Source organism: Lithobates pipiens, unplaced genomic scaffold, assembly GCF_037356315.1.
Source record: "Lithobates pipiens isolate NorthernLeopardFrog02 unplaced genomic scaffold, aLitPip1_a1.2 Scaffold_8, whole genome shotgun sequence".
Lineage (NCBI taxonomy): Eukaryota > Metazoa > Chordata > Amphibia > Anura > Ranidae > Lithobates > Lithobates pipiens.
In genome coordinates, this window is record NW_027507903.1 from 177,874,421 (window position 1) to 177,895,182 (window position 20,762).

The window sequence follows — 20,762 nt, forward strand, 5'->3', positions numbered from 1 at the left end:
AAAAAGATTGACTTCCAGGATTGTAGCTTGGCGATCAGGAGTCACAGAGACCCCACATTTGGGGGTTAGGTAGCTAAAGACGCACTCCAGCACTAGTTAAAATATGGGCTGCTATCATCTATGGTTCCGGAGATACGGGGCTGTCAGAAGCTACATACAGAGTGGCCAGTTTAAATACAAGCTGGAACACTCTGCAGCAGACTGAGAGGATGAATTCACAGTGCTTATAATAATTATTTGTAGATTACTTATGATAATTAACCCCTTGCCACCCAGGCCCATTCTGAGACTTCTCTCCTACATGTAAAAATCATAATTTTTTTTATGCTAGAAAATTACTCAGAACCCTCAAGCATTATATATTGTTTTAGCAGACACCCTATGGAATAAAATGGTGGTCTTTGCAACTTTTTATGTTACACGATATTTGCGCAGCAATTTTTCAAACATTTTTTTTGGAAAGAAACTGTTTCATTCGTAAAAAAACACTAAAGTTAGCACGATTTTTTTGTTGTGTACTAAGCGATGCTTTCATTTTTTTTTACAGGTTACATGTTTAGAGTTACAGAAGAGGTCTAGTGTTAGAATTATTGTTCTCGCTCTAACAATCGTGGCGTATGTAACCTGCGTGTATCTGGCTCTGATACTAACCAGTGCCTACCCAGGGACTGACTAATATCTCTCCCCAGCCTGTCCCCACACACCCTCTCACCTGCTGACCTGTGAATGGGGCAATCACTCCCGCAGTGTTATTGTGTTCTGCCAGTGAATACAATGATTAGTGTTGCTAACTATAGCTGGCAGCACTGATTGTTTTGGGGAAAACCTGACAGGCTGGTCGTACTCAAGTCGGTTAATAGGTTGACTTGTGTAAAACCAGCTAGCCCATACATAGATCGACTATGGCTGGTCTCTGTTTAATTGGTGTAATTTCAACCCATGTATGGCCCGCTTAACCACTACGCAGTCCTTAAACATCCTTCCACAAACCTTTACATTTTTCCTTCCCAGATTACTTCATCCTCCTCTCCTACACATGGTGCCCACTGTCATACTCTCCACACTTCTCTCCTATACATAATGCCCGCTGTCATATCCTACACACTCTTCCTCTCTTGTACATAGTGCCCGCTGTCATACACTTCTCTCCTGTACATAGTGCCCACTGTCGTATCCTCCACACTCCTCTCCTATACATAGTGCCCACCGTCATACCCTCCACACTCCTCTCCTGTACATACTACTCACTGTGATACCCTCCATACTCCTCTCCTATACATAGTGCCCACTGTCATACCCTCCACACTTCTCTCCTATACATAGTGCCCACTGTTATACCCTCCGCACTCCTCTCCTGTACATACTACTCACTGTCATACCCTCCATACTCCTCTCCTATACATAGTGCCAACATCATATGCTCCTTCCACACTCCTCTCCTATAATTACTGCTTACTGTCCTACTCTCCACACTTCTCTCCTGTACATAGTGCCCACTGTCATGCCCTCCACACTCCTGTACATATTGCTCACTGTCATACCCTCCACACTCTTCTCTTATACATAGTGCCCAATGTCATACCCTCTACACTCCTCTGCTGTGCATACTGCCCACTGTCATACCCTCTGCACTCCTCTCCTGTACATAGTGCCTTCTGCGCTCCTCTCATGTACATAGTGCCCACTGTTAGACCCTCCACATTCCTCTCCCTCACCAGCACATACTTCCCACTTTTATACCATCCATACTCCTCCCCTATGCCTCTTACCCACAAAAACTGTTCTTTAAAATTATACTGAATGTTCTCAATGTTACCATCTCTAGAATGGCCACACTTTTGTCAGTCCAACTAAAGGAAATCTCACAGTCCTCATATTTGTTCTGCCCCATTATTAGTACTTATTTAATTTTGTAATTACTATTGTGATGTATAGAGGAACATAGGGGATGTCAGCTACTCTAAATATAGCACTTGTAAAAAAAGCGTCCTGAAAATATTTTTGAAATGTTGACAACTATGTACTTAGGCACTGCCCAAGGGCCACAGGGTCAGTAGGGGGCCCCATGAGAGGCTCCTGTGATATTAAAGTGGTAGTGAACTTTTCTAACATTACTACTTTTTAGAGGCCCTCGGGTAGGTTATGCCATAATGTACAAGTATGCAAAGCATATTAGCACATTAGGGTACAATTAAATTGTCAGACTGAGCCCTCCAGTGCTGTGCTGTGATCAGTCCGGCAGGGCCCGGGCACTTCCATCTTCACCCGGTCTTCCTTCTGGGTTCTGTGCCTTCGGTCGCGTTGATGTCATTCCCACACATGCTTATGTGCATCTTCTCTCTCTTATCCCCCACTTTCTCTCTCATCCTCCCTCCCTTACCCCTCACACCTCTTTCATACCCTTTTTCTCTCTCTCTCATCCTCCCTCTCTCTCTTTAATTTAATTTGTTATAACAAAAAATAGATAGCTTTTTTATTTATTGTTTATAAAAGGCCCCACCAAAATCCTCAGCACCAGGCCCATAGTTTCATAGTTAGTAAGGTTGAATAAAGACACCAGTCCATCCAGTTCAACCTGAGTGAGTGTCTACAATTGTCCCTATCCCTGTACATTGCACACTCACATCGGTCCCTACCCTCAATGAGCCCACAATCCAAGGTCCCCATTCATATACTAGGGCCAATTTTGGACAGAAGCCAATTAACCTACCTGCATGTCTTTGGATTGTGGGAGGAAACCGGAGTACCTGGAGGAAACCCACGCAGGCACAGAGAGAACATGCAAACTCCAGGCAGGTAGCGTCGTGGTTGGGATTTGAACCAGCGACCCTTCTTACTGCTCGGTGAGAGTGCTAACCACTACACCACTGTGCCGCCCATGATGTTCTTAATCTGGCCCTGGAGACATGTGATATGTCTCCTATAGTTCACATTAAATTTTATATATTTCTAGCCTAATCCTATTAGTCTGAGTGGTTTTGAAGTTTGTAAATTTACTTTGTGAAGATCCCACACATTTAATTTCTTCTGTGACATATAGTCACTATGCCATGTGAGTAGGCACTGGCCTGTCACAGATTTCACAGAGCCTGCCTTTTAACTACAGGGTTTCAGGGGACAGAGTCGGTACAGGGATCATTGCTTGCAGGCAGCAAGGTATCAGGGGATATGCAGTCCTTAGAAATTAAAAGTAAGCAGTGGAGGAGATGCTGAAATGCATGCAGGGAATACAGGAAGTTCTAGAAAGAGATAGCCAGCAGACAGGCAGAGCTCACAACATTAAAGGAGATTTTTCAAGTAAGCTTATATTGGGTTGTCAAAAATATTGACTGTTTGTATTGTAATTACAATGTTGATGTTAAAAAAATAAGATTTACGTGGGGACCACATAACTCCTTTAACTACCGCTTGCCCGGCGTATAGACAAATGACGGCAGGCAGGATCACATCTCGTTCTGGAGGGACATCATATGACATAGCCCAAGTCTCGCCACCCTGGGGGACCCAGCACAATCCCGATCTCAGTAAAAAAATGATGACGCCGTTCTTTACCGATGTGATCAGCTGAATTCAGTTCCAATTCAGGACTCTTGGTTTGGCTACAATTGAATGTATTTAATGCATTACTGCATTGATTCTCAACCAGAGTTCTGTGGAACCTTATGCCCCATACACACAGTCGGACATATAATCCATCAGATTTTTTCCGACGGATTTTGGCTGAAACTTGTCTTGCATACACAAGGTCGCACAAATTTGTTGGAAAATCCGATCGTTCGGAATGAGGTAACACACAAAACGTACAATGGGACTACGTAGAGGCCAGTAGCCAATAGCTTTCGTCTCCAAATTTTTTCTGAGCATGCGTGGCACTTTGTGCGTCAGAATTCTCTACACACGATCACAAAAAGTCAGATCGGATTTTGTTATCGGAAAATTTTAGATCCAGCTCTCAAACTTTTTCCGTCAGAAATTCCGACAGAAAAAGTCAGCACACGATCGGATTTTCCAACAACATAATCCAATCTGACTTTTTCCGTCTGAATTTCTGACCATGTGTATGGGGCATTAGAGTTCCTCCAAAGGTTGCTAGGGGTTCCTTCAGAATTGGGCAATGTCTGCCTCTAAGATACAGTGCCTTGCGAAAGTATTCGGCCCCCTTGAACTTTTCAACCTTTTGCCACATTTCAGGCTTCAAACATAAAGATATAAAATTTAAATTTTTTGTGAAGAATCACCAACAAGTGGGACACAATTGTGAAGTGGAACGAAATCTATTGGATAATGTAAACTTTTTTAGCAAATAAAAAACTGAAAAGTGGTGCGTGCAAAATTATTCGGCCCCTTTACTTTCAGTGCAGCAAACTCACTCCAGAAGTTCAACGAGGATCTCTGAATGATCCAATGTTGTCCTAAATGACTGATGGTGATAAATAGAATCCACCTGTGTGTAATCAAGTCTCTGTATAAATGCCCCTGCTCTGCGATAGTCTCAGGGTTCTGTTGAAAGCGCAGAGAGCGTCATGAAGACCAAGGAACACACCAGGCAGGTCCGTAATACTGTTGTGGAGAAGTTTAAAGCCGGATTTGGATACAAAAAGATTTCCCAAGCTTTAAACATCCCAAGAGCACTGTGCAAGTGATCATTTTGAAATGGGAGTATCAGACCACTGCAAATCTACCAAGACCTGGCCGTCCCTCTAAACTTTCAGCTCAGACAAGGAGAAGACTGATCAGAGATGCAGCCAAGAGGCCCATGATCACTCTGGATGAACTGCAGAGAACTACAGCTGAGGTGGGAGAGTCTGTCCATAGGACAACAATCAGTCGTACACTGCACAAATCTGGCCTTTATGGAAGAGTGGCAAGAAGAAAGCCATTTCTCAAAGATATCTATAAAAAGTCTTGTCTAAAGTTTGCCACAAGCCACCTGGGAGACACACCAAACATGTGGAAGAAGGTGCTCTGGTCAGATGAAACCAAAATCGAACTTTTTGCCCACAATACAAAACGATATGTTTGGCGTAAAAGCAACACAGCTCATCACCCACAACACACCATCCCCACTGTGAAACATGGTGGTGGCAGCATCATGGTTTGGGCCTGCTTTTCTTCAGCAGGGACAGGGAAGATGGTTAAAATTGAGGGGAAGATGGATGCAGCCAAATACAGAACCATTCTGGATGAAAACCTGTTGGAGTCTGCAAAAGACCTGAAACTGGGACGGAGATTTATCTTCCAACAAGACAATGATCCCAAACATACAGCAAAATCTACAAAGCAATGTTTCACAAATAAACGTATCCAGGTGTTAGAATGGCCAAGTCAAAGTCCAGACCTGAATCCAATCGAGAATCTGTGGAAAGAGCTGAAAACTGCTGTTCACAAATGCTCTCCATCCAACCTCACTGAGCTCGAGCTGTTTTGCAAGGAAGAATGGCCAAGAATTTCAGTCTCTCGATGTGCAAAACTGATAGAGACATACCCCAAGCGACTTGCAGCTGTAATCGCAGCAAAAGGTGGCTCTACAAAGTATTAACGCAAGGGGGCCAAATAATTTTGCACGCCCCACTTTTCATTTTTTTATTAGTTAAAAAAGTTTCAAAAATCCAATAGATTTAGTTCCGCTTCACAATTGTGTCCCACTTGTTGGTGATTCTTCACAAAAAATAAAAATGTTATATCTTTATGTTTGAAGCCTGAAATGTGGCAAAAAGTTGAAAAGTTCAAGGGGGCCGAATACTTTCGCAAGGCACTGTAAGTTCCCACTGATACCACTGATCTTTTTAGCTATCTGTAAGGAGGTAATTCTTCCCAATGACCACAAGTGTAAGGACCATTCTTCCCACTGACCATCACACTATTCTATCATGAGTTGTAGATTTAAATTTTTTAGCAGGGGTTCCCCGAGACCGTAGATTTCAAGGGTTCCTCTGTGTTGAAAATGTTGAGAAAGGTTAAATTACTGTATATATTGCAAAGTGAAGAGGCAAAATTAGTATAATGAACTACAAACTTACTATCAATATTAGCAATGTATACATCCACTTCAATTGTCAAATAGTCCTTCAGAATCTGGAAAATGACAGAAAAAAAGTTTATTAAAAGATAAATATTATCTTATATCCATCATCTGAAATTAATTTACTAAATAAATACATATCTAGATTAATATATCAATCTTTACCATAACTGATCTTTATCAGACTGCTTGAATCTGGATTTATTTACATCACTCATCGCAAAGGCATGCTTCCAATTACTAGCATCTGGGTCATATTCCAAAGATGTGTTATGATTTCTGAACAGATTAATTCATCTTTTGTTTTCATCAAAATGTAACTAAGAGACTCACATTTGAGGTGATTGTAGCTATATTAGATAACACAGACCTCCACCAGGCCACTTCTAATTTGAAAATCAGATTCAATTAGAAATATATTCTGCCATGATATGGACTTTAATGGCACCCACATGAGACATAAACAATTATATTAATAAAATAAACAGTCTTTATTTAGACTTAAAAACAAACGGCCTTTAAGGCCAGGAAGATAAATATACCCCAATTGGCCCACCCACAACAAAGGACATCTATATCATGCAATAGGTTTTGTGGTAAGTGGTAAGTAGGTCCTCATACAATGGTCAATGCGTTACCCTCACTGCGTAGCTTCTTCAAGACCATAATGAGTGCAGTATCATTTTCTAACAACATCATTAGTGGGATATTATTTTTTACAACAATTAGTAGGAATTCCCTCTTGACACATTGTAGGATAGGATACATATAATCTGGTTTATGATTACAAAATTAAAGGGGTTGTAAACCCTTTTGCTTTTTCACTTTAATGCATCCTATGCATTAAGGTGAAAAACCTTCTGTCATGCAGCAGCCCCCCAAACCCCCCTTACCTTAACCCATTCTTTCTTGCCCCAGGGATGAGCACATCAGCTCTAGCTGGTGTCTTGTGTCCTGATTGGATAGATTTTTAGCAGCATAGCCATTGGCTCCCACTGCTGTCAATCAAATCCAATGACATGGGTGCCGCGGGGAGGGGCCGAGTCCTGCTGTCTGTATCAATAGACACAAAAGCAGGACTCAGGAGTGCACCCACACGGGTGTCCCGAAGGAGAGCGCTTCTCCGACGGGGCATTCGAGAAGCGGAGGAGCCACAAGAGCTGCTGAGGGACCCCAGAAGAGGAGGATCAGTGCAAAAACAATTGCAGACAGGAGGGAAAGATGACATGTTTGTTATTAAAAAAAACAAAAAAGAAACAAAGTATTAGTAACCCTTTTACACTAAGCACTTCTGTGCTATTGTAAGTATATGTCTTGGGTTGTCTATAATATGTTCCATCTTTTGTTGGCCCAAATGAAATATTGGTTTATAGTAATTATATCTTCAATTACTTTTATAAGAGCTGGTATATACTATCTATTACACACTGGACCTTTTAGCCCCTATGTCCACGCACCAGGCTTAAACCGCATGTGGACATGCCGCCATGTTGTATGTGAGAGCTATATTATTATTATACAGGATTTATATAGCACCAACAGTTTGCACAGCTCTTTATAACATGGGGGCAGACAGTACACTTACAATACAAATCAATACAGAGGGATCAGAGGGCCCTCCTCATTAGAGCTTTCAATCTAGAAGGAAGGGTCAAGTGGAACAAAAGGTAATAACTGTGGGGGATGAGCTGACAGAGAAAATGAAAATGCAGTTGTTAGGTGTGGGTAGGGTAGGCTTCTCTGAAGAGAAGGGTCTTCAGGGATCGTCTATAAGCTAATAGAGTAGGAGATAATCAGACAGATTGGGGTAAGGCATTCCATAGGATTGGAGAGGCTCTGGAAAAGTCCTGGAGGCGAGCATGGGAGGAGGTAACGAGGAAGCTAGAGAGCAGAAGGTCTTGAGAGGAACGAAGAGAAGGAATAGGTTGGTATTTAGAGACTAAACTAGTGATGTAGCTGGGGCCTAAATTGTGGATGGCTTTGTAAATAGTTGTTAGCATTTTGAATTTAATTTGTTGGGTGAGCAGAAGCCAGTGGAGGGATTGACAGAGAGGAGTCTGGGAGGAGTGTGGCAGCAGCATCCATGGTGGATTGAAGGGGTGATAGACTATGTAGAGTTAAGCCAATGAGAAGGGATTTGCAGTAGTCGAGGCGAGTGATGACCAGGGAGTAAATTAAGAGCTTTGTTGTGTCACTGGATAGAAAGTGACATATTTTGAAGATGTTGAGGAGGTTGAGGCGGCAAGATTTGGACAGGAATTTGACATGGGGCTTAACCACTTCAGCCCCAAACGAATTTACCCCCTTCCTGAGCAGAATACTTTTTGTGATTCGGCACTGCGTCGCTTTAACTGACAATTGCACGGTCGTGCGATGTGGCTCCCAAACAAAATTGACGTCCTTTTTTCCCTCAAATAGAGCTTTCTTTTGGTGGTATTTGATCCCGTTTGCGGTTTTTATTTTTTGCGCTATAAACAAAAAAATCCACATTATTTTTTACTTATTATTTTTTACTTTTTGCTGTAATAAATATCCCCAAAAATATTTTAAAATAAAATGTTTCCCTCAGTTTAGGCTGATACGTATTCTACATATTTTTGGTAAAAAAATCACAATAAGTGTTTATTGATTGTTTGCGCAAAAGTTATAGCATCCACAAAATAGGGGATAGTTTTATGGCATTTTTATTGCAAATTTTTTTTTACTAATAATGACGGCGATCAGCGATTTTTATTATGACTGACAAGACTGACATTTTTGGGATCATTGGCATTAATTCAGCGATCAATGCTAAAAATTGCATTGATTACTGTAAAAATATCACTGGCAGTGAAGGGGTTAACCACTAGGTGGTGCTGTAGGGGTTAAGTGTGTCCCAGGGAGTGATTCTAACTGTGGGGGAGGGGCTGTGTGTGACACGTCACTGATCAGTGCTCCCCATTACAGGGAGAGCTGATCAGTGACAGTGTCACTAGGCAGAACGGGGAGATGCTTGTTTACATTAGCATCTCCCCGTTATTCCTCACATGAGATGATCGCGGGTATCCCCGCGGACCTGATCACGGTCATGGAGCTCCCGGCGCGCGCGCGGCTGTGAGCCGCCTCTTAAAGGGCAGCGTACAGGTACATTAATCTGACTGCACATGCCCTTCTGCCACAGTATATTTACTTGAGGTGGTTGAGAAGCGCTTAAAGGAGAGTTCAGAGTCCAGAGCTACACCTAGAACCTTGGTATGCAGAGATGGGCTTATTGTTGTGCCATCGATTTTGACAGAGAGATTAGGGAAAGGAGCACATGGGGGAGGAAGAATTATAAGTTTGGTTTTGAAAAGATTGAGTTTGAGGAAGTGGTGTGACATTCAGATTGATATGTCTGTTTGCAAATTAGGGATACGTGAGGAGACAGAGGGAGTGAGTTGAGGGGTAGTGAAATAGATTTGGGTGTCGTTAGGGTAGAAGTGGTATTGGAAGCCATGGGAGACTATCGCTGACCCAGGGAGGAGGTCTAGATTGAAAATAGAAGAGGTCCAAGAACAGGACCCTGGAGACCCCAACAGAGAAAGCAAGAGGAGAGGAGGAACAAATGCAAACGGTGTGTTAATTCTGTAAATGGAATGTGATATATGTATATAATTAGTAATGTATGTCTATTAGTTTGATTAGAAAATTATACCCCATTAATTATGGTCCTGAAGAAGCTATGCAGTGAGCAAAACATGTTGACCATTGGATAAGGACCTACTTACCATCATTTACTTACCAGAGAACTTATTGCATGATATAGAGGTCCTTTTTTGTAGTCCAATTGGGGTATATTTATCTTACTGGCCTAAAGGCTGTATGTTTTTAAGCTCTGTATACGTAGTGGTGTTTTACTGTTGAGAGTAAATAAAGACTCTTTATTTTATTAAAATTACAGTGTAATGTGGGTGCCATTAAAGTCCATATTATGGCAGAATATACAGTATTTCTGCTCAAATCTGCTTATAGCTGTATTAGTGCATTTGGTACAAAAACAATTGAAGACTGTCCGTTATACACAAATTAGTATTACTGCTTGGATCTTGAAGAAGGGGGTACACCGAAAAGCTTGTCCTGAAAATGTGGATGTTAATGCAAATAAAGAAAGTATGATAGACAATACTTACCTGTTTTTAGAGACTGTATGATCAGCCATACAACAAGATATATTGTATAAGCAGCTAAAACTAGACAAGAAAAAATACACCATATCTTATTTCCTTAAAGCTTAAGTCCGGTGTCAGACTTCTGTGCTGCGCTTTGCAGCACAGGTGTATCCACGACACAGCAATAGACTTCTGTACTCATTTTTCTAGACCACTGCACAGAGCAGGTAAGTATAACATGTTTCTTATTTTAATTAAACTATAAGAGGTAATCCTTTCTTTGACAGTTGTCGCTACAGCAACTTTGAAATATTGCCTATTCTTTTCTGTTCCAGGGAAACTCAGAATGTTGGAATGTCCAACTAGGGCAAATAGAGAGGGTGAATCCTCAAATTGGGGACACAGAAATAGACTTCCTTACCTTTTTTTCTAGATCCACACTAAATGGACAAAAACCTGTAACTTACTAGATGAAATCTGGGTTAAGTGGGTTAGATACTCTTTTTACCTTGGAGCAAAAGAAAAAGGAGCAATACTTATAAAAGAAGCTAGAGCATGTGAGGAATTCCAGCTGATTCCTCTACCCTAAGGCTGGGTTCACACTGCTACGGGGGGAGATCAGGATGTGATTCGCACGCAAATCACATCCGATCTCCGTAGCGATGCGAGTACAGCCATACAGATAGTATGGCTGAATTCGCATCGCTCCCGCAGCAAACTCGCACGGGACCCTTTTTTTGGTCCGCAACAGAATCGGATCGCATGGGGGTTCACACCATGCGATCCGATTCCTGTGCGAGTCGGCAGATCGCACTGCGATATGCGGACGGATCTGGGGGTGTCATTAACATATCATTGACACTCCCAGCCGTCTGCATAGGGCAGTGTGAACTGCCGGCGGGAGTAATGCGATGCGGGAAAACGCCGCGGATTCGCGGCGTTCCCGCATCGCAGCGGTGTGAACCCGGCCTAAACAAAACAAATATTTCATCCTTCAAGTTAGCGAGACACAAGGCAAGGGTTGTTTTTTTCACTTAACCCAAAGTTTTAAGGCAAGAAAACCACTGAAGTGCACCAGTGTTTTGTGAGTACTATGAATTTATATTTTGTACCTCTTATAAGGTACCTTTGTAAGAGAGTAAATATTTATGAGGGCATGAAATTCACTATCTGGGTATTTGTTAAGTGTTTGTTAAGAGTTTCAATAATACAGGTAATCCAACAGCAGCAAGACAAAACGCAATTAGGATAGAAGAGAAACAATATAAAAGAACATGGTTCATGCCATATAGATATGTTGAAGCTTCTTACTGTTTTAAGATTTTTCATGCCGGACACGTCAATGAATGAAACTGCTCCAAAGTCAAGAATTAGGGTATGGAGATCAACCTTGGGCACTTCAATGTTGTGTGGAAGCTCAGACTTCCAGTCTATAGTAAATGGAAGGTCATCAGTGTTGATGGGATTGTTCAGTTCCTCCACCTTCATATTTTCCAGATCATCATAAGAATCCATGTACTCATAAGATGTGCATAATACACCCTTCTGGAATGTGATGAGATATAACAAAATTACACAAAGCCAAATGTATTTTACATGCACATGAAACATGTAATATTATGCAGGCAGATTTATACATGTTCATAATGCATTAAAGAGGAACTTCATCTATTTTTGAACCTCTTGCCATTCTTATACTGTATATGGCCTCAAGAAGCAAGTGGTTATTCATCATGGCTGCAGCTGATCCTTGTATAACCACTGCCACCCTTTGTGCAAAAATAAATAAATAAAAAGTGTAAAAAAATAAATAAATAAAAAAGTGTAAAGAAAAAAGTAAACAAAAAAATATACGCACTTGTCAGGGCTGGGCTCAGCACTTCCTTCTCAAAGCAGGCCACTCAGCTGTCAGTTAATTGCCAGCTTTAATCTTTCCACAGTGACTCACCTGGTGATGATATCCTGCTCATCAGTCCTGCTGGATACTTAAGCTGTTCAGTCCAGATCCTCTCTGCCTTCACCTGGTCAATATTTCAGAGACTCTCTCCTGTGTACCTGTGAAAGACTTGCTTGGCTTACATCCCTTCTGGTTACTGGTCCTGCTTGCTGTTCCGCGATTCTATGAGTTCCTGATTTCCTGGCTTGTCCTGAAGTACGCTGTTACCTGGATCCTTGATGTCCTGGCTTGTCTGACTATCCGTTCCAGTTAACGAGCTGGCTATCCTTGATGTCCTGGCTATGTTTTGACTACATTTGCTCTGTTTACCTTTTACTATTATTATTAAACTAGTGTGATTTTTACTGCACTTTTGTCTCGGTCTGATTCATAGTTTCTGACAGCACTCCCATTTCCCTGTGCTTAACATGAATGCAGACATGCACCTAGGTCTCGCATGCATAATCTAAACAGTAATTGCACCACTTATGTGAGGAATCACCACAAACGTCAGTGTGAGAACAATAATTCTAGTGCAAGAGCTTATATTTAAATTTAAACAGGTAACCTAAAAAGGCTTTTAAAGTGTGGCCTACAGAGGTAGCATAATTTGTTGCCATTTCACAGGCATGCACAATTTCAAATATTGACATGTTTAGTAATTATTTACTTGATGCAACATCACCTTTTATATTTTACCAAAAAAATTTGTGTGCGCTAAAATACATTTTAACTATGTTTTCCTGAATATTGGCTGTGCAAATATCGTGTGACATGAAAAATTGAAACAACCACTATTTTATTCTTTCAGGTTCATTTGTTTTCAGAAAATACATATTTTTGGGGGTTTTAAGTAATTTTCTAGGAAAAAATGCTGATTTTACTATGTTTGTGTCAAAAATAGTTTACGACAGTATATGATTAAAAAAATGAAAGCAGCTGAAAATCCTGTATCTGCTAGCTTTTAAAAATATGGTACTTACCAGCCCAGTGAGTCCAACTCTTTTTCTCACCGCTGAGGGTCCCTGGGGCCATCAACTTGGATTTGGGTGTCACCTTTGAATTCCTGATGAATTATGGCTAGCTCCCTGCTGTGCATGTGTGAGATCATATGGTGCGGTACTAGTCCTGTAGCCTCTTGCTCACATGGGATAGGGGTAAGGGTGGGAAGGATGAGCAATCTTTTCAATTTTGAGTTCAAGTCCGCTTTAAATCACCTTAGATGACCATTAATGCTTTGGAAATGATGGGTACATCCAGCCAAGTGGATGTGTACACAATTTTATATTTGCCAGGCTTGTGAATTTTATTTGACACTTAAGGGCATATTTATAAAGCAGTGAATGTGCCATGAATCACTGTAATCTAAAACGAATGCACCAGGAAGACTCACCTGCAGCAAATGTTTACTGCATGTTATATATACTGCTTTTTAAATAAATCTCTTAGTATTAGCTCCAGAGTTATTTTTGAATCACAGTCCATGCAAACCCAAGTCATTTGGAAATGTTTCTTTAAAGTTATCGCTACTTATTTTCGAGTAAACAAACATAGGCCATAATAGACAGTAGACAGACAGACTTACTGGTGAAAACTGCAAGATTCCTTTATTGAGTAACTTTCTAATTTTTCTCAAAGCCTTATTCCGTTTGTGCAGAACTCTCACTGGATTAAACCCAACCTGTGCAGTCCAAGCATATCATGAAATAAATCAAAGAAAAAACAAAAAAACATTTTTTAATATAAATTCGGTATATATTGCCATTTGTGACAAACCAATTCAAACTTACAGCAGAGTTGAGCTTATCTTTAAAGAATCCAGAGTTAGCAAAAAAGATAGGCGATGGACATCTGAAGATTTTCATCCCCTCAGGCTCAAAGATCTACCAACAAATGTAGATATTTTTTTTTCACCCCCTTTGTTGCATGCTAAATAGATAGACAGTTCGTAGACATACAGGTAGAGGCAGAATTAAAACATGTATTGTATGTAGTAACACTCACATCCAAGTAGTCCTTTCTGTTCCTATAAATGTTGCTTTTTCCAACTCTAGCCATGAGTGTACATTTTGGGCTTAAAAGCAAAGAAAAATGTAAGTGTGTAATAAATTACCTTTAAATAATATATCATAGAAATATATCATGTATGAAAACATGTACAGTAGCTGTATGAAAGACAAAAATGGGAAAATCTATTTTCACAAGCATTTTTATATATGTTAATACACATTTTTAGAGTAGATTCTCAGCAATAAGCCACGAGTGCCCTCTAGCTGTTCACATTTCTAAGACATGCTCTTTGGTCCTTTTAGATTTGTATTACCTTGAAAAATCAGTCAAACAGATTGTCGTTGTGCAACTATAGATTAACATTATTTTTTTACACTTTCTATTTTATTCTTTTTTATGCTTTATACAAAATATTTTTACTTTAAATTGTTAAATGTTCATCTATAGTAAGGGGCATTATGGAAATTTTTCTGTAAGCGCAAGTTAGTCCATGTGACTATACAGCTGTATGTGCAGGGTACAGCAGCAATAAAGTGTTGTTTTATATAATGTTAGTTATTTCACATTTTTACTGCTTGTGCCATTGGCATTTTATAAAACATGCCCTATTTTAGGGTTGGTACAATAAATGTGATGCACTTAATAACTTAGTGATAGGTGATCAAATTTAAAACATTACAGTAATAAATCAAATAAAACAAGAAATAACATACATCAAAGTGATGTTATATCATGTTTAATTTATTATTAACCACTTGAGATCCGCGCTATAGCCGAATGACGGCTACAGCGTGGATCTCCTTTTCCGGGACTACGTCTATTAAAAAAAAGCCGATCACCGGCGGCCGTGATCGGGACATCAGTCCCGCTCTGTGATCGGCGAGTCTACGTGTGATCGGCGAGTCTATGAGACTCGCCTGATCACCGATCCGTGCAAGGGGTCGATCCCGACCCCTTATCACGTGATCAGCTGTCAGCCAATGACAGCTGATTATGTGATATAACGGAGCCGGTAATCGGTTATTATTCCTCCTCGCGCTGACAGCGCGAGGAGAAAAAAAAAAGCCGATCACTGGCGGCCGTGATCGGGACATCAGTCCAGATCACGGCCAGCCCTGCCAGTGCCCACCTGCCCCCTGCTTTGCCTGCCTAAATAAAAAATGTGCCCTCTCTGTCAGTGTCACCCAACAGTGCCAATAGTGCCACCCAGCAGTGCCCACAGTGCCACCCAGAAGTGCCCACAGTGCCACCCAGCAGTGCCCACAGTCTGCCTCAACAAAGGTGCTGCACCCCAGTGCCACATATCCGTGCCCAGCAGTGCCGCCCATCAGTGCCCAGCAGTGCCATCCATCAGTGCCCAGCAGTGCCACCTATCAGAGCCACCTATCAGTGCCCATCAGTCCCATCTATCAGTGGTACCTATCAGTGCCCCTTAGTGCCACCCATCCGTGCCACCCATCTGTGCCACCCATCCGTGCCATCTTATCTGTGCCCATCGGTGCCGCCTTATGTGTGCCTATTAGTGCCGCCTTAACTATGCCTATCAGTGCCCACCAGTGCAGCCTATCAGTGCCCACCAGTGCAGCCTATCAGTGCCGCCTCATCAGCGCACTTCAATGAAGGAGAAAAATGACCTGTTTGAAAAATTTTATAACAAACTATTAAACATGATTTTTTTTTTTGCATCTTTTTTTGTTTGTTTAGCAAAAAATAAAACTCCCAGCTGTGATTAAATACCACCAAAAGAAAGCTCTATTTGTGGGAAAAAAATTATAAAAATTTCAATTGGGTACAGTGTTGTATGCCCGCGCAATTGTCATTCAAAGTGCATCAGCGCTGAAAGCTGAAAATTGGTCTGGGACTGAGGGGGGTTTAAGTGCCCAGTAAGCAAGTGGTTAATATGCAGGTTTTATATAGTGCCAACAGTTTGCTCAGTGCTTTACAACATGATTTGATTTATTACTGTAATATTTAGAATTTGATCACATATCACTAAGTTATTAAGCACAGCACATTTATTATACTACTATTATACTGTTATTGAGTTATTTTTTCAAGTTCAAGCAGCTAGAACATATTAACTGCTGCATGGATTCATGGAAAAGGATAAGTTCACCCTTAATATGGGTGTAACATGTTACAAAAGGTGAACTTATCCTAAAAGGATGTTATACCCATATTAAGGGTGTAACATGTTACAGATACACCAGTCTCCACCCCCCCCCCCCCCCCGCTCCCCTACTCCCCTATTTTGAAAGTGAGCTGGGATCCTCTCCTCCCGTTTGCTGTCACAATAGTAGAAAAAAAAATGGCCCAGCTGCTGATCATGGGTGCAATGCTTTACAGGCTGCTAACAAATGAAAAATTCATATTTTTTACCCGCATTTTTTTTTTTGTAAAGGTGAACTTATTCTCTAAGTCAGTGGTTCTCAATCTTGCTAGTGCCGTGACCCCTTGATAAAATTTCCCAAGTTCTGGGGACCCCTAACAGCAAAATGATTTTTGTAGCGTGGGTTGTCAGCACCCAAGGGTTACCATTTATCCCTGTTTCCTAGGGACGGGCCCCATTGTGAGAATTCTGTCACCAGGAAATGGGTGTCCTTGGCATTGTTTATACTTTGAATGCCTACCTCTTGTTTCAGAAGCCTGTGAATAATTGTGTTTAATTTAAGGCTTACACAAATGGGGCTATAGTTCTATGGGTGTGCTTTAAAAGTGTGCATGCTCAGTAGGGTGTTCCCAGAGTTAATTCTGAAAATCTGGTAACCCTATACTATATATGCTGTCATTAGTCAAGTTAAACAATAGACCACCAAATTACTTCCAAGATCACGACATACCATTTAGATTACACTCCAGCACAAATGTTATTGCATCACTCTTCGATCCCCTTTAATCACTATCATCGTTAATTGGCTCTTCACCTAATTAATGCGGCCAAGATGTGCATTCCCACACTTTGGAACTCCACGAAAGTTCCAACAACTGCAGACTGGCTTAATCGCATTTCTAAAATTGCGGAAATGGAAGATCTCATCCACCAAGCCAAAGATACAGCGTCTAAATTTACGAAGATATGGTCCTGCTGGAACCACTTTAAGTTATCTGATGAATATAGAATTCTGCTCGCCCAATGAGAGGAAGCAGCCCTAGCTATCGACAGCTTAATGAAAACTCAGCAAAACCCCCCCTATCTTCCTCAGACAGGATCCGAGCGAAGCTGACCTCCCCTGGTTTCGAAAGCATTTTCGGCGCAAACATGTGTATGATAGGCACATACATCCTAGTTTAGGTGCCCCCCCCTGCACTTGTCATTCCTGGCTCCCCCCATGTCCCTTCACTTCCTACCCCCCCCACCCCCCATTTTTTTTTCTGGGGCTTGGATACAAGCATATTCTAAGGTAGTGTTCAAAGAGGGGTCGCTAGTGGTCCGTGACCGCACCCCCGCATCTCCCCCGACACTTTAACAATACATATTTGCTGCCAAAATACCCCCAATCTCTTGGTCAATAAAGTCTCCGGTTACCTCAATGTTTGACACAAGATGACCCACTTCTGGGTCTGTTACACAGGCCCTGGCCTGTATTCATTTTGTTTTGTTCTACTAGTAAAAGCAGTTATAATTTTAGTCTGGCTGATCTTTTTTACAAACTAGTTTGTTTGATTACAACCCTCGTCTCTTCTGACGGTATTTGCCTTAAATCGTAGATATGTTAGTTGTTTCATACATTGTTCCTTGGTTATTAATCGACTTTAACATCACTGTACTGTGTTGTTCTGATGTGCTGAACTGTAAGTTTTATGCAACATTTATAATAAAACTTATATTGGAAAAAAAAAAAAAAAAGCAATAAAAAAAATGTGCTTCCAAAAAAAAAGTTAAACAATAGACATGTGTGGTATATTGGGGCGGGTGGGGCTTGAGCACCTACCCCTTTTCTCTACTTCCTTATAATACCTCTTTGTTAGCCAAGGATTTCTATTAGGGTGTAAACTGGCCAGCTACCCAGGGTCCTTACTATGACCTTTGTGAATGCAGTGCACTAGGGGCATATCCTCATCTCTTTTAACTGCCTTTTAACTAGGGTGCATTATGTATTTGGTGTATGGTGCAGTGTGTATTGGAGTGCAATGTGCAATGTGTTGCATGTAAGATTTATGGTTAAAACATAAGACCTAATAGATATGGATGGTCATTTTAGCACCCATTGCTGAAGAGTTCTCTGCACATCCCTGTGGATAGAAAATAATATTTATTATAGTATATTTCTGATGAAAGACAAAGGAAAGTTTGTTGTACTTACAACTGTGTTCTAAAAACTACAGTCAGTAGTTCAAATCCAACTCCTACTGCCAGTCCAAGGTCAAGGCCAAGAATGACTGCTGCTGTGAAAGTCACCACCCATACTGACTGTGAGATACGGAAGAAGTGTTGTCACTGAAATGTAATCACACTGGAACATATGTATATTATAGCACACTGAGAACAACAATTTAAAACATATAATTGGAACAGGAAAGACTAGTAAATGATAGATAGACCTATTAGGCATCCCAATGGCCAACGGGAGTAGCTCCCATTTTATACTGAGAATTTTGCTGCTAATTGCCAGGCAGCAGTTTAGCTATGTCATCCAGCACAGGAAGCGACAGGTCCCAATGTAAGAAACTGTACAGATTCACAAATAACAATTTGATTGGGAAACTGTGTACAGTGAGACATGACGCTAAACATACAGAAAAATGTATTTGGGTTTTACACACACTTAGCGCACTTAAGTACAAACTTTGTTTTTTATGCATTTTGGATAGATCCATCTACCAAAATACATTTTCTTTTTTTGAACTTTATTGGTACCAGAGAGAGGTGGATGCTGGGTGTTCTAAGGTATTTGCCAGTTGGGACCTCTACTACACCTGCAAGTCCCCTTCTTCCTCTCCTTCTTTTCTTGCCCCAGATTCTCAATTGGATTTAAGTGGGGACTTTGACTGCACCATTCTAAAGCCTCGTACACACGATTGGATTGTTAGCCAGCAGAGCATCAGACTTTTGTCCGAAGGGTGTGTGCCGGGAATTTGCCTTGCATACAAACGGTACACAATTGTTGGCCAACAAACTCGAACGTAGTGACATACTACGTGGAATTTCAGCTCTTGAAATTTTGGGTACCTTCTGCTAATATTGTGTTTGCTGAGCATTGATTCAGAGCATGCGCGTTTATACTCTGGACTTTTGTGTGACGGACTTGTGTACACACAATACGAAAATGTGACAACAGACCGTTGTTCGCTTTACTAGCCTGATAGCCATACTAGCTCATTATGCCTTTGTCTTGCAGGTCTTTTTTTTTTTTCATGTGGGTTTACAACCACTTTAACAATTGCATGTAGATTGAGAGACAGAAGATTAGCAGTGTCAGTCTCTCTCCTTCTTTTACATTGTACAGTACTGTCAGTCTAACACAGGGAACATGCTCAGAAGGTGGAGAGCACAAAAGCATGAGCTCATCAGAATGTGCCGTTTTAGCATAATTCACAAAAGTGGATAAACAAATTTACAAATTTTCTGGTCGTTAGAAAATATTACTTATGTATTTCAACTGCTTGTTCAGAGTTCTATTTTAAAGTCAGCTGAACTCATAAGTAAATAATGACATATATTCTGATGAATGAAATGTTTCCAGCAATTTTATTTTCCGTACTGAACACTTGTTGTTTTATGCTCATTGACACTGGATATTGTTATTACGGCTTGTAAAAATGACTGGTTGGTTCTGTATAAGCATCTGTAAGTTAATTCCTTTTTTCTTTATAGTAAGTCCATAACCTTGGGGGTTGTTTCATGTGGAATTCTATGATAAAACAGTCAGATAACTTATATTATGAGAACCTGATGAGGGATCCAATCTTATGTGGACAGTCTTTGTATGTGTCATGTGGATGACAGTTAATAAAGATTTATATCACTTACACAATCAAATTTATCCTTCATCCACAGTACAGGCACTTCCCTAAACTGCATCATCATTCCCTTTAAATTAATGAGACATATAGCTCCAAGTACAGACTAAAAAAAGAAAAAAAGGCATTATATTAATTTGAATAGTTCATTTATTAACACAAGCATATTTTATAGCAGTTTACATATTTTTCTTGCATATTTCTTTTATATAATGTTTAGTTCCATAAAAACACGTGGAAGAACAAGTTCCTTTTTCGTTTGCACTCCGTCTGCCCAATCTTAGATAACAAGTGAATTAAGCTTTTATTCATTAAGGCTGGGTTCACAGATGAGCACACAGCGGCTCACAGCAGGAGTCCGGTGCATCCTCGTTCACCTTTTCAGTTCAGATTTCAGCCCGCGTTTTTGGCTGAATTCGGACCTGAAACGGACCAAAATACACACAGGGCTCCTATGCAAATCGTACCAGAGCCGCTGAGGAGATATGTGAACTGGCTCCATAGAGAGCTGGTCACAATCTCCTCCTGTGTGAATTGAATGCGGGGAAACCCCCATCAAATTCACGCTAGTGTGAACTAACTAGGGAGTGAACAGCCACATTGCGGGGTTAACACAAATGCTATTCCATCAGTAATTAAGCCTAAATAGGGGTCCCCAGTGGTTGACAAAAGTAACACATTGTAGTATGTTTAATTATCACTTTAT

The 20,762-nt window shown here is 40.8% G+C and overlaps 1 protein-coding gene across 1 annotated transcript in view; it reads right to left on the reverse strand.

Annotated features, from left to right (window-relative positions):
• LOC143964033 (chloride anion exchanger-like) overlaps positions 1 to 20,762 on the reverse strand; it is a 105,792-nt gene that overhangs the window by 23,729 nt on the left and 61,301 nt on the right. The window contains exons 11-17 of the mRNA XM_077473749.1: positions 20,067 to 20,162; positions 18,400 to 18,506; positions 14,090 to 14,159; positions 13,876 to 13,968; positions 13,671 to 13,766; positions 11,461 to 11,694; positions 6,021 to 6,075 (exon numbers count right to left, since the gene is read on the reverse strand). Coding sequence (XP_077329875.1) covers positions 6,021 to 6,075; positions 11,461 to 11,694; positions 13,671 to 13,766; positions 13,876 to 13,968; positions 14,090 to 14,159; positions 18,400 to 18,506; positions 20,067 to 20,162 — 751 coding nt within the window. The remainder of the gene's footprint in view (positions 1 to 6,020; positions 6,076 to 11,460; positions 11,695 to 13,670; positions 13,767 to 13,875; positions 13,969 to 14,089; positions 14,160 to 18,399; positions 18,507 to 20,066; positions 20,163 to 20,762) is intronic.